Source organism: Hakea prostrata, chromosome 5, assembly GCF_041222555.1.
Source record: "Hakea prostrata isolate BN-2017 chromosome 5, UWA_Hpros_2, whole genome shotgun sequence".
NCBI classification, from domain to species: domain Eukaryota; kingdom Viridiplantae; phylum Streptophyta; class Magnoliopsida; order Proteales; family Proteaceae; genus Hakea; species Hakea prostrata.
Genome location: NC_142604.1, coordinates 57,650,950 through 57,663,501, shown reverse-complemented (window position 1 = coordinate 57,663,501; position 12,552 = coordinate 57,650,950). Strand labels below are relative to the sequence as shown.

At 33.5% G+C, this 12,552-nt stretch overlaps 1 protein-coding gene across 1 annotated transcript; it reads right to left on the bottom strand.

Annotated features, from left to right (window-relative positions):
- Positions 1 to 4,625: 4,625 nt before the first annotated feature.
- Positions 4,626 to 5,941, bottom strand: LOC149016761 (transcription factor MYB32-like). Its single transcript, XM_089156038.1, has 3 exons — positions 5,538 to 5,941; positions 5,294 to 5,423; positions 4,626 to 5,204 (listed from the first exon to the last, which is right to left on the bottom strand). The coding sequence occupies exons 1-3, from the start codon at positions 5,827 to 5,829 to the stop codon at positions 4,799 to 4,801; spliced, it is 828 nt and encodes a 275-aa protein (XP_089012164.1). The 5' UTR covers positions 5,830 to 5,941; the 3' UTR covers positions 4,626 to 4,798.
- Positions 5,942 to 12,552: the final 6,611 nt, after the last annotated feature.

Sequence of the window (12,552 nt, the reverse complement as noted above, 5' to 3'; positions counted from 1 at the left end):
CCTTTCCGGCAGGGGTATTAAAGTCAGTTAACCAGTAATGTTAGTGGCTGGGTCATGAGCATATCATCATAGAGAGGTAGGGTTGCATATAATAGATAAGGGTTCCTGGGCCCTCAAGACTGGTGAAATGATCCGTGAGAGGACATGGAGAGCATCATGTCCATTATATGTGGATGACCACTGGGTTAAGGAATGGGATCCAACAGATGCCTCCTGTTGAGGATTTCATTTATAGGTGGAAAGGTATTGAACCAAAAGGGCACTAGGCATGAGGGGAGATATCCGGTCCATATGTAGTACGAGACCATATGACTTTGCACTGGGCTAGGATTATCCTTGACACGCGTCAATCTCATACCAAACGGTGATGTGAGAGATTGGTGACTTATACCCCAACCATGGCTTGACAGGACTTTACCCAACAACCGCGAAGAACCCAATAGACGTCTCTTGTTGAGGGAGAGTGATTGAGACTGCCCAAAGGAGATTGGTGTACAAACTTAATGCATGTCTACCATAGAGACCTCATGATAGAGTTAGGAGCATAATATTATAATCATTCATACATCATATCACTATCATTAATTACATTATCGATACTCAAGCTATATGTGTGGTGTGGGATCTTGTGTAAGAATACATGATATGATGTGGAATCTTGTGGACGAATGTATGATAAGATGTTGAGTTGATCTCACTGAGTTCTGTTGAACTCATTCCTTTTTGTACGTCTGTTTCTATTAGAATATTCTACAGGTTATGAGGACTCCTTCCAAGTGGAGGATTCGTCGCTGGCAGGCTTTCTTGAAGGAGTGACTGAAGAAGATGTAGACTTGCATGGAGCTTCATGCCCGTGCAAAGACTGATCTTATGAGGTTGGATTCCATTAGGGAATCAGTTTAGTTTAAATTCCGCTATGACAATCTATGCTTCCTTCAAACTCTGATGTCCATTTTGATTAACTTTAGATAATGGATGATTGTAACATTTTGATAATCTAGATTTAATAACTTATTATTAGAATTTGATTTATTCTTGTCCTTTTAATTATAATATATCCTGTGTTGTATGGAATTATCACTGAACCTAGGTCCTGTGATGTATCACCCCACGGGTATTCGGGTATGGCCGGATCTGGCTGGGTGGGGTATGACAGAGAGAACAAAGGAAAAAGATATAAAATTCTATGAGTCTATGGTTTTATGAAGTGGGTTTTTTTTTAACTAATAAATGGAATTCTATAAGTCTCTATGTAAATAAATGACCCCGAAAACAAAAAAGGAAGTCGTGGTTCTCATAAAGAAATCTGATGAAATTTTGATGAATTTCTTTTTCTTTCCTTTGTTCTCAGTCTCTCTGTCTCTGTTGAAGAGAGGTTTCTTCTTCTACTGTGATCGTTATTTCGATTGGGTGTTTGATTTTAGGGATTCTGTAGTCTCTCGAGAGGAGTTGGTGAGAGTATCGGAACCTAGGGAGACGAGCTTGTAGAGAAGGCAGTTATGTTTCGAGAATTGAACTACGATCATCACCTTTCAACTGGTACAAGTTTTATTATCTATTCCAGCTGTTTCTGTTGAATGTATTTCGAGGTTGCTTTGTAGATTAATTTGGGGGCTTAAATGATCACAAATCTGGTTCCACGTTATGTATAATTATAGCAAACATTACTTTGTATGTGTGCCAACGGAAAACCTCTCTAGTATTGTCTTCATAAGTCGACACCACTTCTTGCTAAACTACTCAAATGGCTCCTCCATCAGTTACCTTCTAGTGAAGCGGATACTTCCATTAATCTACTTGGGCTTGAATAGTTTTCAAAAGCTAGAGAAACTTTTGCTTCCTGAATATGGTTCTGATGTCTATGAACCATATTTTACCGCTGCTATAACTTGATCATAGGCTTCTCATTATTTGGTTGGTGGGTTCATTATTCATACATCAGAATGATCAGGTAATTCCTATTGTCAGGTTTAAATCATTCAGTGAATGCTAAGATGTTACATGATCTTATAAAAATGAACAATTTTAGCTTCTCCACCTTCTTTTGGGCATCCTTTCTTCATCTAGTAAATCCACAAAGTCCCATCTCCTGGCTGATCAAGAAAGTCATCTGTATTCTACATGTGTTTCTTGAGCTTGAAATGTTTTTTCTGTTCTTAGAGCTTCCAGGTTCATTACATGTGAAGATTTGAAACAGGTCCAATATGAACAATAAGATGACTTGTGAATGAATCTGTCTCGTGCCCCCTCGTTTTTTCGCTTTCCTGCTTTGGTATTTCTGAATTCTTCCTCAGTTTTATGGTTTAAAGGGTTTTTTACTTCTTTCTTTTCTCTTAAAAATTAGAAATGGACTGGTTGTTTCTGTGCAATTTAAACTGACAGTACAGCAACAGGGATGCTCTTGGCACTTGGGAAGACCATTACTATTTGTGATTAGAGGAAGCTCGAAGTTGGGCTGAGCAAACCCAATCAAATTCACATTAAAACCTTTGGCCTCTTAAGTCATAGCGTGGGTTAACTGGAATTTTGTATGTGATGCAATAGTTATTCTGGTGGCTGCAAGAAATACAAAAGACTGAGTAAATGTTAACTAAAGATTTGCTGACATTGTAGCAAAACTCGTCAGTTTAAGTACTTCAAGTTTAATCCATTTTTTTTTTTTGTTTTTGGCCCTTTTGGGCTTATTAGATTAGGGTGCGTTTATGACTCCAGAAAAACGTTTTTCCTGTTTTCATGCGCCGTGACAATGGAAAACAGCTGAAGTTCGTTCGGTAAACTGGTTCAGTTTTGGGTGCTAGAAAAATGGACTCTGGTAATTTTAGATGGAGAACAGGTTCTGCAAACCAACTTCTATTTGTTTTTTCATTCCAAAAATAGTTTTGTTAAAACTGTGCCGGATAAACCCTATATAACCTCTCTTGGTGTTAGGGATAATGGATGCACAACTATGAACAGAAAAGAACACAAGCAAAGCACACAAGAGATTTAACGTAGTTTGGCAAAACCCTGCCTACGTCCACCAGAGAGAAAAGTAGTTCCTCTATTTCAGAAAAACCTCACACCACTCTCACACCCACAAACTATACCCACCTCATACAACACTGCCAGTAAATACCCCAAATGGAGGCTTGCCATGAGCGAAGAATTTGATGCTCTCTCACATAATGGTACTTGGAGTCTAGTTCCTCATCAGCCCTACATGAATTTGGTTGAAAATAAATGGGTTTACATAATCAAACAAAATAGTGATGGCTTTGTTTCACGTTGTAAGGCTCATTTAGTCTCTAAGGGATTTCATCAGCATGAAGGGATTGATTATTTTGACACTTTCAGCGCCGTTGTCAAACCAACTACCATCCGCTTGATTCTATTTCTAGCAATTGGCCAGGGATGGACTCTTTGCCAATTGGATGTTCAAAATGTATTTTTAAATGGTGAATTATCTGAAGAGGTTTACATGGTTCAACCACAGGGTTTCATTGATCAAAGGAGACCTTCTTATGTATGTCACCTTCAAAAAGCTTTATATGATTTAAAATAGGCCCCTAGGGCATGGTCTCATCGACTTGGTAATTATTTACTCACTCGGGGATTCACATAGTCCTTATCTGACACGGCACTATATTTTTGTACTTCAGCACATCAACAGTCTATTTTCTTGTATATGTGGACGATATTGTCATCACTGGATCTAGTTCTACCGAGGTTAATTCTATCATTACAAGCATTGGAAACGAATTTGCCATTGAAGGTCTCGATGAATTAAACTACTTTTTAGGGGTCGAAGTCAGTCTCTCACCTCATGGTTTACATCTCTGCCAATCAAAATATTTTTCAAATCTTTTGTGAAGGACCATTATTCATGAAGCCAAATAAGTAGCAATCCCAACCTCCATCACCAATGCAACCTCTAAGGAACCTCCCCTCTTTGATGATCCATCCCAGTATAGAAGTACAGTGGGTGTCTTTCAATATTTGACTCACACTCCCTGATATAGCATTTTCTATCAATAGGGTTTGTCAACATATGTATCGACCTACAATTGATGATTGGGTTGCGGTTAAATTAATAATTCATGATATTGGCCTACAACTAATCTCTCTCTCATTGCCTTTAGGGTCGTGGATTGGGCTGGTTCAATTACTGATCAATGATCTACAAGTGGCTACTATGTCTACTTAGGTCCTAATTTGATCTCTTGGAGTTCCAAGAAACAACCACTGTGGCCTGCTCATCTAAAGAGTCCGAGTACAAAGGGATTGTTAATGCTATTGCCAAGTTGATATAGTTACGTTAGCTACTATATTATCGCAGTATTTAGTTGGTACAGAAGTAACAACCCCAAGTTCACATAGTAGCTAACGTAACTATATCAACTTGGCAATAGCATTAACAATCCATTTGTACTTGGACTCTGTAGATGAGTAGGCCACAGTGGTTGTTTCTTGGAACTCCAAGAGATCAAGTTTAGGACCTAAGACGTTCTTAATCCCAAAAAAAAAAAAAAAACCAAAAGAAAGAAAGAAAGAAAGAAAGATTAGCAGCTATGCAGTCTATTTGGGTGAGTAAAACTAGTTAGATTTATATTACACATACACACGAAGAAAGTTAATTACAATTATACTCCCAGAAAAATGATTATTACAATTACCTCCCAACTGGCCTACATCCAAGTCCGAACACCATCCTCTTACATTACTGAGAACTGATTCCTGATTTTGTGGAGAATCATTAATATATTGATGGATGAAAAGGAATAATACAATTTCTTTGGAAGAGATCGAGAGAGAAAGAGGATCAAGAAATTCCATAGAAGCTCTGATCAGGCTCAAGAAATTTCCTCGCCCACTCTAAACTGGAAGATTCCTCATTTGAGAAACCAAACCAGTCTTCCACGTTTAAACCAGTCTCAAAGTCCATCTGAAAATCACTCATTTGTTCCAAATTTGAAGACCCACCGTTAGAACTGAAGAACGTTTCTGCTGCAAATAACTTGTCTGGACTAAAACTAGTCTTTGCGTCTCCACTTTCTAATTGCTTGACGCTTTCTTCGTTCACCTTTACATGGCTCCAAGAGTCTTGTGTTATTGAATCTTCAGTTTGATTCGGCTTCTGATTTACTTTCTTGCTCAAATGAGAATTCCAGTAGTTCTTAATTTCATTATCTGTTCGACCTGGAAGTCTTCCAGCAATCAGAGACCACCTACATGCGATATCACTGAGTCAACAAGATGAACAACTAACACTGAATCTGCTAGAACTATACTCATTTGTCTGAGTTAATGAACTAACCTGTTTCCCAGTAATTTATGGAGCCTAAGTATCAAATCCTCTTCTTGGTCTGAGATATTGCCTCTTTTGATGTTGGGTCTTAGATAATTCAACCATCTCAACCTGCAACTCTTCCCACATCGGTTCAAACCTACAAAAAAACAAAGAACCCATCAAGCTAAAACCCCATGAACACAACAAAAACAAAGAACAAAACATGAACTGATATGTCACTGTATCTTTGAACTAAGAGGCAAGAGCTGACCTGCTTTCATTGCAACTTGTTTCCACTTCTTTGCTCCATGGATTTCAATATATTGAGCTAACTTTTGATCTTCTTCAGCTGTCCATGCTCCTTTGTTTACAATCCTCTTATGGGGCTGCTCCTTGTTTGGAGCCATGAGAGCTCCTGAGGGGACTGAGCAAGCTAGAGAGAGAGAGAGAGAGAAGGGTAAGCTGGTATGCTTTGAAGGTGGCCTGTGACTTTTAAACTTGGGGTAGTCTTTGTTGTTTAGGGGAGAAATCCATCTACCATTCTTTGTGAACCCAACTACCATTACAGAAACAAGATGGACTCGGAAGAGGACTCATAAAGGTTGTTATGATATAAAAGTCTTCCTAGAAAAATCCAAGCAAGAAGCCATCAAACTTGTCCTAGCTCTCTTTCACTTTTTTAACTCTCAAAAGCTGCAATACTGATGATTCAAATCTAACCATTAAATCTTGAACACAGAAGATAACTTCAATCATTCAGCCATGGGACCCATGACTCATTGTTAACAATAAGTGGAGATAAATTGTTTTGGTTACTTACAGCCTTACCATGTGCAAGCTTAAAGGAATGATAAAATGGTCTTATTAGCAATGATTCATTGATATAATTTTCCTCAAGTGCAGAAAAGCCAGAAATTTGAAAAACTATTATTCTTTTCTCACTGTTCATGGTGACCTGGTTTGTATTTTTTTGGGGCAATGACTTGTCTTGTTAGGGAAAAAAGTATGCGAAGACAAACACATCTTTTTCTCCCAAGGATGAAAGAAATAATATTAATAATAAAATGAGAGGTGCACTGTCTTCTTCTCCTACCTTTCTGAGTCACTCCTCTCATCCATGGATGGTCTCTTTTCTCAGTTCTCCCACCTTGAGAAAATAGCTTTTTATTGAAGTTTAAGAGGTCGAGGGCTCAACGATCCTGTTGATAGTATATTATGATAGTTTTCTACTCCTGCAGGCTGCATGTAAAAGTCTCTTTATAATGAACTTTAGTAAAATTAAGTCTCTTTTTTCTAAGGATTAGGTAGAGAGCAACTAAGTTTTTGGCATTAAGAAATAAAAACACTCTTTTTAACACATGTTTTGGTTATATTCAGTGCATTCTTGAACCAAGTGAGTCTCAAATACAGATGACATTTTATAATATAACTCTCGATCTAATAGCATCATTTCCAGTAATCAGCGCAAATGCAGGAGGTAATCCTCCAGGATTGGAGTACACCTTCACAGTTATGATCGGAATTAAGTTCAGGCACGAGGTGCACAATAATATAATCTCTAAACTATCGCTCGAGAGTGACAATATCAACCACCAAGGTTCTTGCATAACATGGAGTTCAGTGAGAACCCAAAATCATGAGAAGAGCCTCGATCATGGGAGCTCAGTTGAACTGTAGAATTTTTTGTTTTTTTTGAACAGAAAGTTTGGGCAGTTCATGCAAATCTTGACTACTCCTCACAAAAATAACTTTAAAGTTCAGATCAATCACATCAATTATTAGCCAAACCTAAATCGGACGACCCATATCTTAAGATATGAGTTCTCTCACAATGGAGATGTGATGAACTACCTGGGTATCTAGAACAGTTCCACTTCTTGTTTTATTTTTTTATTTATTTGGTGGGATAATGTTGATCTCATCTCACGGCAGAAGTCAATATTCCAATTGATTACTGCTACCTTATAATTCATTATAAGCCAAGTGAGGAATGATGAATTCTTTACCAAAAATAAAATGAGGAATGAAATTATATAAGATTTATAATATTAAAAGAGATCTGAGAATCTGTTTCTGTTCACCCTGACGAATGTGTCCAAAAACCCATGAATGCAATGTATTAGGGCTGTTAGTGATTTGGGATTTTTAAATTCATAATGAGGCAAGCAATTTTGAAAGTTTCTGCGGAAACATTTAATTTTTCTAACACTGAAATTTGTAAAGATTTCTACTTTACAAATTAGTTGCAGGCTGGAAGATGTTTTTTTGGCAGGTTGGACTTTAAGTAAAATAGTTTTAGGAGTATTTATGAAATTTGAAATTAAACATGATAAGTATAACTTGTTAAAATCTTTTCAAATACTTTGATTCCATTAGTGGCAACAAGAGAACAAGAATTGGAGTTGAAGTCGGTACGAGAGATTCAGATGTCTATAGATGGTATGAACCCAGGACCTCTCCGTAGGAGGTTGGGTTTTTAACCGCTCTACTAATTCACCATTGGGAAGTAAATTTTATCAAATGCCTAAATAAATGTTTCTGCTTCTAAAAACATTTCGAACTTTTTTTATGTCTTTTCAAAAAGAAACATTGGATTATCAAACGAGTCTTAAGTTTCAAAGAATTTATATAGCTACTTTTTTTCGCTAAAAGAGTCATTTTATAAAGCGAAGAAGGATTTATATAGCTACTAAAAGAACCATACATATAAGACTAAATTAAATATAAATCCCCTGAATTTTTAAGTTATTACATATCATATTTAAATAGAAAAAACCATTTATAATTGCTTATTAATGAGTGTATATTGAAAACTACTTCAAAATCATTATTCTTCATCTTTCTGTTTTCTAGTAAGATAATAATTTGCAAATCCAAGAAATAAAAATTATAATTTATTTTATTTTGGTAATATAAAAATTATAATTTATAAATAATTTGCTTTATAAATAAAAATAAGATAAAAACAACCAATTTGGCATAAAAGCAATAGAAGAAGAAACCAATTTCTTTCCCTTTCAAGTGAAAGCAACCATACTGAATGTTTGATCTTTAACTAATCTCTATAATGACTCTCACGAATGTACTCTGAGCCCTTTAGTATCTATGAATATTGAATAGTCATCATCTTAGCCACAACCTCAGGTTTTGGGAACCCCACTTAGATAAGGGTTTTTGTCCCATTTCTAATTTTCAATTTTTAACAGTAGAAGAACTGTTCATTCTTTATTTTTTAATAAGAAAACTGTTCATTCTTTATTTTTTAATAAAAGAACTGTTCATTCAATAATTGAGTATGAAGCTTTGGTGGGTTACTCGTGAGCAAGTCAATTCTCTTTTTCTTTTCTGGGCAAATGGTCAATCCTGTTAATGCTACTTCCAAGAAATCTTGTCTGGTAGAAACTTGCAAGTTAAAAAATAAAAACAAAAATAATAAAAAAAAGTAATCGGTGGTAAAATTTGAAAAATTGTTGGTTTCAAAGGAGGCAAGATTGCAAGAGAGACTGGAAGTAAGTAAGATTTTTATTTGCCGCAGCCTGTTGCCAAGAGTCAGATATTTGTGTAATATAATATAAGTTGAACGGCTTAGATTCAAAAGTGAAAAAAAAATTAAATTAATTCAGAATGAAAGGACTCGCGTTGACTGTTAGGAGTAGGTAATCTATTCCTGTCTTTAGATTTTATTTTTTTTATTAAGTTTTTAAGTTTTTTAATTTGTAAAATATACCAAGTGAATTGAAGGAACTCATTCATTTGAATACTCTTCTTTCTTAGGATCGGCCATGTCCTTCAAGTTTATGGACTATCAAATCTCATCTCATTCGTTTTCTTGTTATGGATGTCGTTACCGAATTGAAGGGATTTACTTGGTTGGAACAATTCAAAGTTTTACGATTTATAAGGTTTCTTAGTATCAGATGTGAAAAAGTCAAAATTAACAAAACCTTAGAAATTAAGAAACATGGAATCAAAGGTGTTTGTTGTTGCTAATTGGGTTAAAAGAAGAAAATCGAGCAAAGTTGCTCAATATGAACTTCTTTTTGCAAATAAAAATCCCTAGTCGTCTAGATCGTCTAATATCTTGGCAATTTAGGAAAGATGGAATTTCAAGACGTCTAATGGTGCAATGATGTATCCATAGGGACACAATCATTTTGACAAACATCATTAAGAATCAATTCAACCTTCAACTTTAGTTGCTTACTGCAACATAGGTTCCTGAGCTCTCCCTCCATTTTGTTACCAACGAACTCGCACAAATCTCTACAGAATTCTTGTGATTTTGCCATGTCTCAACCTCCTTATGCTAAAAAAAGACAATGATCGAGACGAAGAAGGCAGGCATTGGGATCCAGAGGTGTTTTTCAGCAGCGGCCGCTGGTTGGAGACACAGTGGATGGGTTGCAAAAGGAGTACCGGTGGAGAGAGAAAGAGAGTCAGGCAAAATGAAATAGGGATTTGGGAGTCGGGTAAATGAAGGGTTTGATTTTATAAATTAATAAACTTTAAACCCTTAGAATGTAAAAATAAAAAATAGTATTTATAAGTTAACTCCCGCCATTTAATTTTCTACCATTCGATCTTATTTTGATTACATGGCACGATCACTGCCCTTAGCAGTGGCTACTACAAATAAAAATCCGAGAAAGCATGAGGTATATATGGGTGATTCTGTAAATTAAGTTCTTAAATAAAGCTAAATTTTGGGATTTTTGTAATCATCAGTATATATATATATATATTCAAAGTTTTTCAAACATTTTTGTTGAATTCAAAAAAAAAAAAAAAAATTTGGGTCATCGTCAAACTATTCACATAGTCCGGCACTCATAGGCCCAAGGGATGGGAGGGGGAAGGTGTTGACAAACGGAAGCTCGAATCTGAAACCTCTTTGGATTAATACATTTACAAAAGAGGCTCCACTATTGTACCAAAAGCACATCTACAATTTGTTATAGGGATAATTACCGGTGTTCTATGTATTATAGCTTTATTACTAAAAGAACCCTACTCTTTATGAAATTATTGTTGCCCCCCTTAGTTCTAACAGTTTAATGTCTATTTTGTCTTTTTATAATTAAGAATGTCAAAAAAATGTTATTTTCATTAGAAAAAAATCATACGAAATAATTTACATATGTATTTTAATCATTTTGAATTCAAATAAATAAACAAATAAGTAAACACCCTATTGGTAGTAAGACTTTCTAAAATGTTAACGTCAAATTAGACAATAAATAAATAACAATCTATTGGAAGTAGAAACTTCTTAATTGATAACATGAAACTTCTTAAATTGATAAGATTAAACTAGAAAGTAAATAATAAAATTAAAAATAACACAAAAATTAAGAATTACTATTTTTTTATTACTAAGTGCATATATATATATATATATATATATATATATATATATATATATATATATATATATATATATATATATATATATATATATATATATATATATATATATATATATATATATATATATATATATATATATATATATATATATATATATATATATATATATATATATATATATATATATAATATATATATGAATTTGAAAATAAGTTTCCTTTGATTGATTTTCTCTCCTTCTTTTGACTAAAAAAGAAGATTGTTTAATTAAGTTTAAGTTTTTCTTAATTACTGAGGATAGCAATGTCATTTAATATAAATTGTAAATAAGTAAGATAATACTACATACATTTACAAAAGAGGCTCCACTATTGTACCAAAAGCACATCTACAATTTGTTATAGGGATAATTCATGTGTTCTATGTATTATAGCTTTATTACTAAAAGAACCCTACTCTTTATGAAATTATTGTTGCCCCCTTAGTTCTAACAGTTTAATGTCTATTTTGTCTTTTTATAATTAAGAATGTCAAAAAAATGTTATTTTCATTAGAAAAAAATCATACGAAATAATTTACATATGTATTTTAATCATTTTGAATTCAAATAAATAAACAAATAAGTAAACACCCTATTGGTAGTAAGACTTTCTAAAATGTTAACGTCAAATTAGACAATAAATAAATAACAATCTATTGGAAGTAGAAACTTCTTAATTGATAACATGAAACTTCTTAAATTGATAAGATTAAACTAGAAAGTAAATAATAAAATTAAAAATAACACAAAAATTAAGAATTACTATTTTTTTATTACCTAAGTGCATATATATATATATATATATATATATATATATATATGAATTTGAAAATAAGTTTCCTTTGATTGATTTTCTCTCCTTCTTTTGACTAAAAAAGAAGATTGTTTAATTAAGTTTAAGTTTTTCTTAATTACTGAGGATAGCAATGTCATTTAATATAAATTGTAAATAAGTAAGATAATACTACAGGGTTAATTTGGATTTATAAATAAAATATGCCATGTCATCATTTAACTAATGGAATTTAACGGTAGGGGACAATCGTAATTAGAAGCAAAGTTGAAGATTGAATTAGTAATTCAAAAAGTACAAGAGATAAATTAATAATTAAGCTATAGTACAGGGATAATTACTCAATTATCCCTTTGAATGAATCTCAATAATGACAAGTTTTAGTACGAATTTTCGAACCCAATATTAGATTGACCCATCTCCACATATTTTGTCGATGACCTAAATAAGTTAATTTGTGAGATCTATAGCGGAAGGCTGAAAGTAGAGGGCTTAGGCTTAACGACTTGACGGCTCAATTTGCTTATCTAATTAAACTATATATACCCTATTTTCTTTTATGAAGTAATTGTGAAATTTTGCCTTAAGATTTTGGGTAAGATATTTTATAATGTATTGGTAATTGACCGAGACATGCCCATTGTAATCTCTTTCCACCTAATGAAAGTTTTTCTTCACCTAACATACCGCATTGGTGTTTTAACCGCATTAAATTTTTGTGTTTATATTCGTAATTTCTTGCAGGTGTCCCTTAAACAAAATGTAACTATATTCATATATAAGTACAATTACATAAATCAGGAACATATTGAAAATGGTCATATATACACATAGGTTCATTTCTTTTTTTCTTTTTTTTTTTTCTTTTTCTCTTTTTTTCTTTTTTTTGGTAAACGCATAGGTTCACTTCAAAATTGTTGTTTATTATAATACAGAACAGATTTTTTTTTTTTTTTTGGGTAAACACATAGGTTCATTTCAAAATTGTTGTTTATTATACTACACAACAGAAAATTGTTTTCTTCAATTAGGTATGTACCGTATTACATCACTTAACATGTATGTCACATCAAGTTTGCAGGTTAG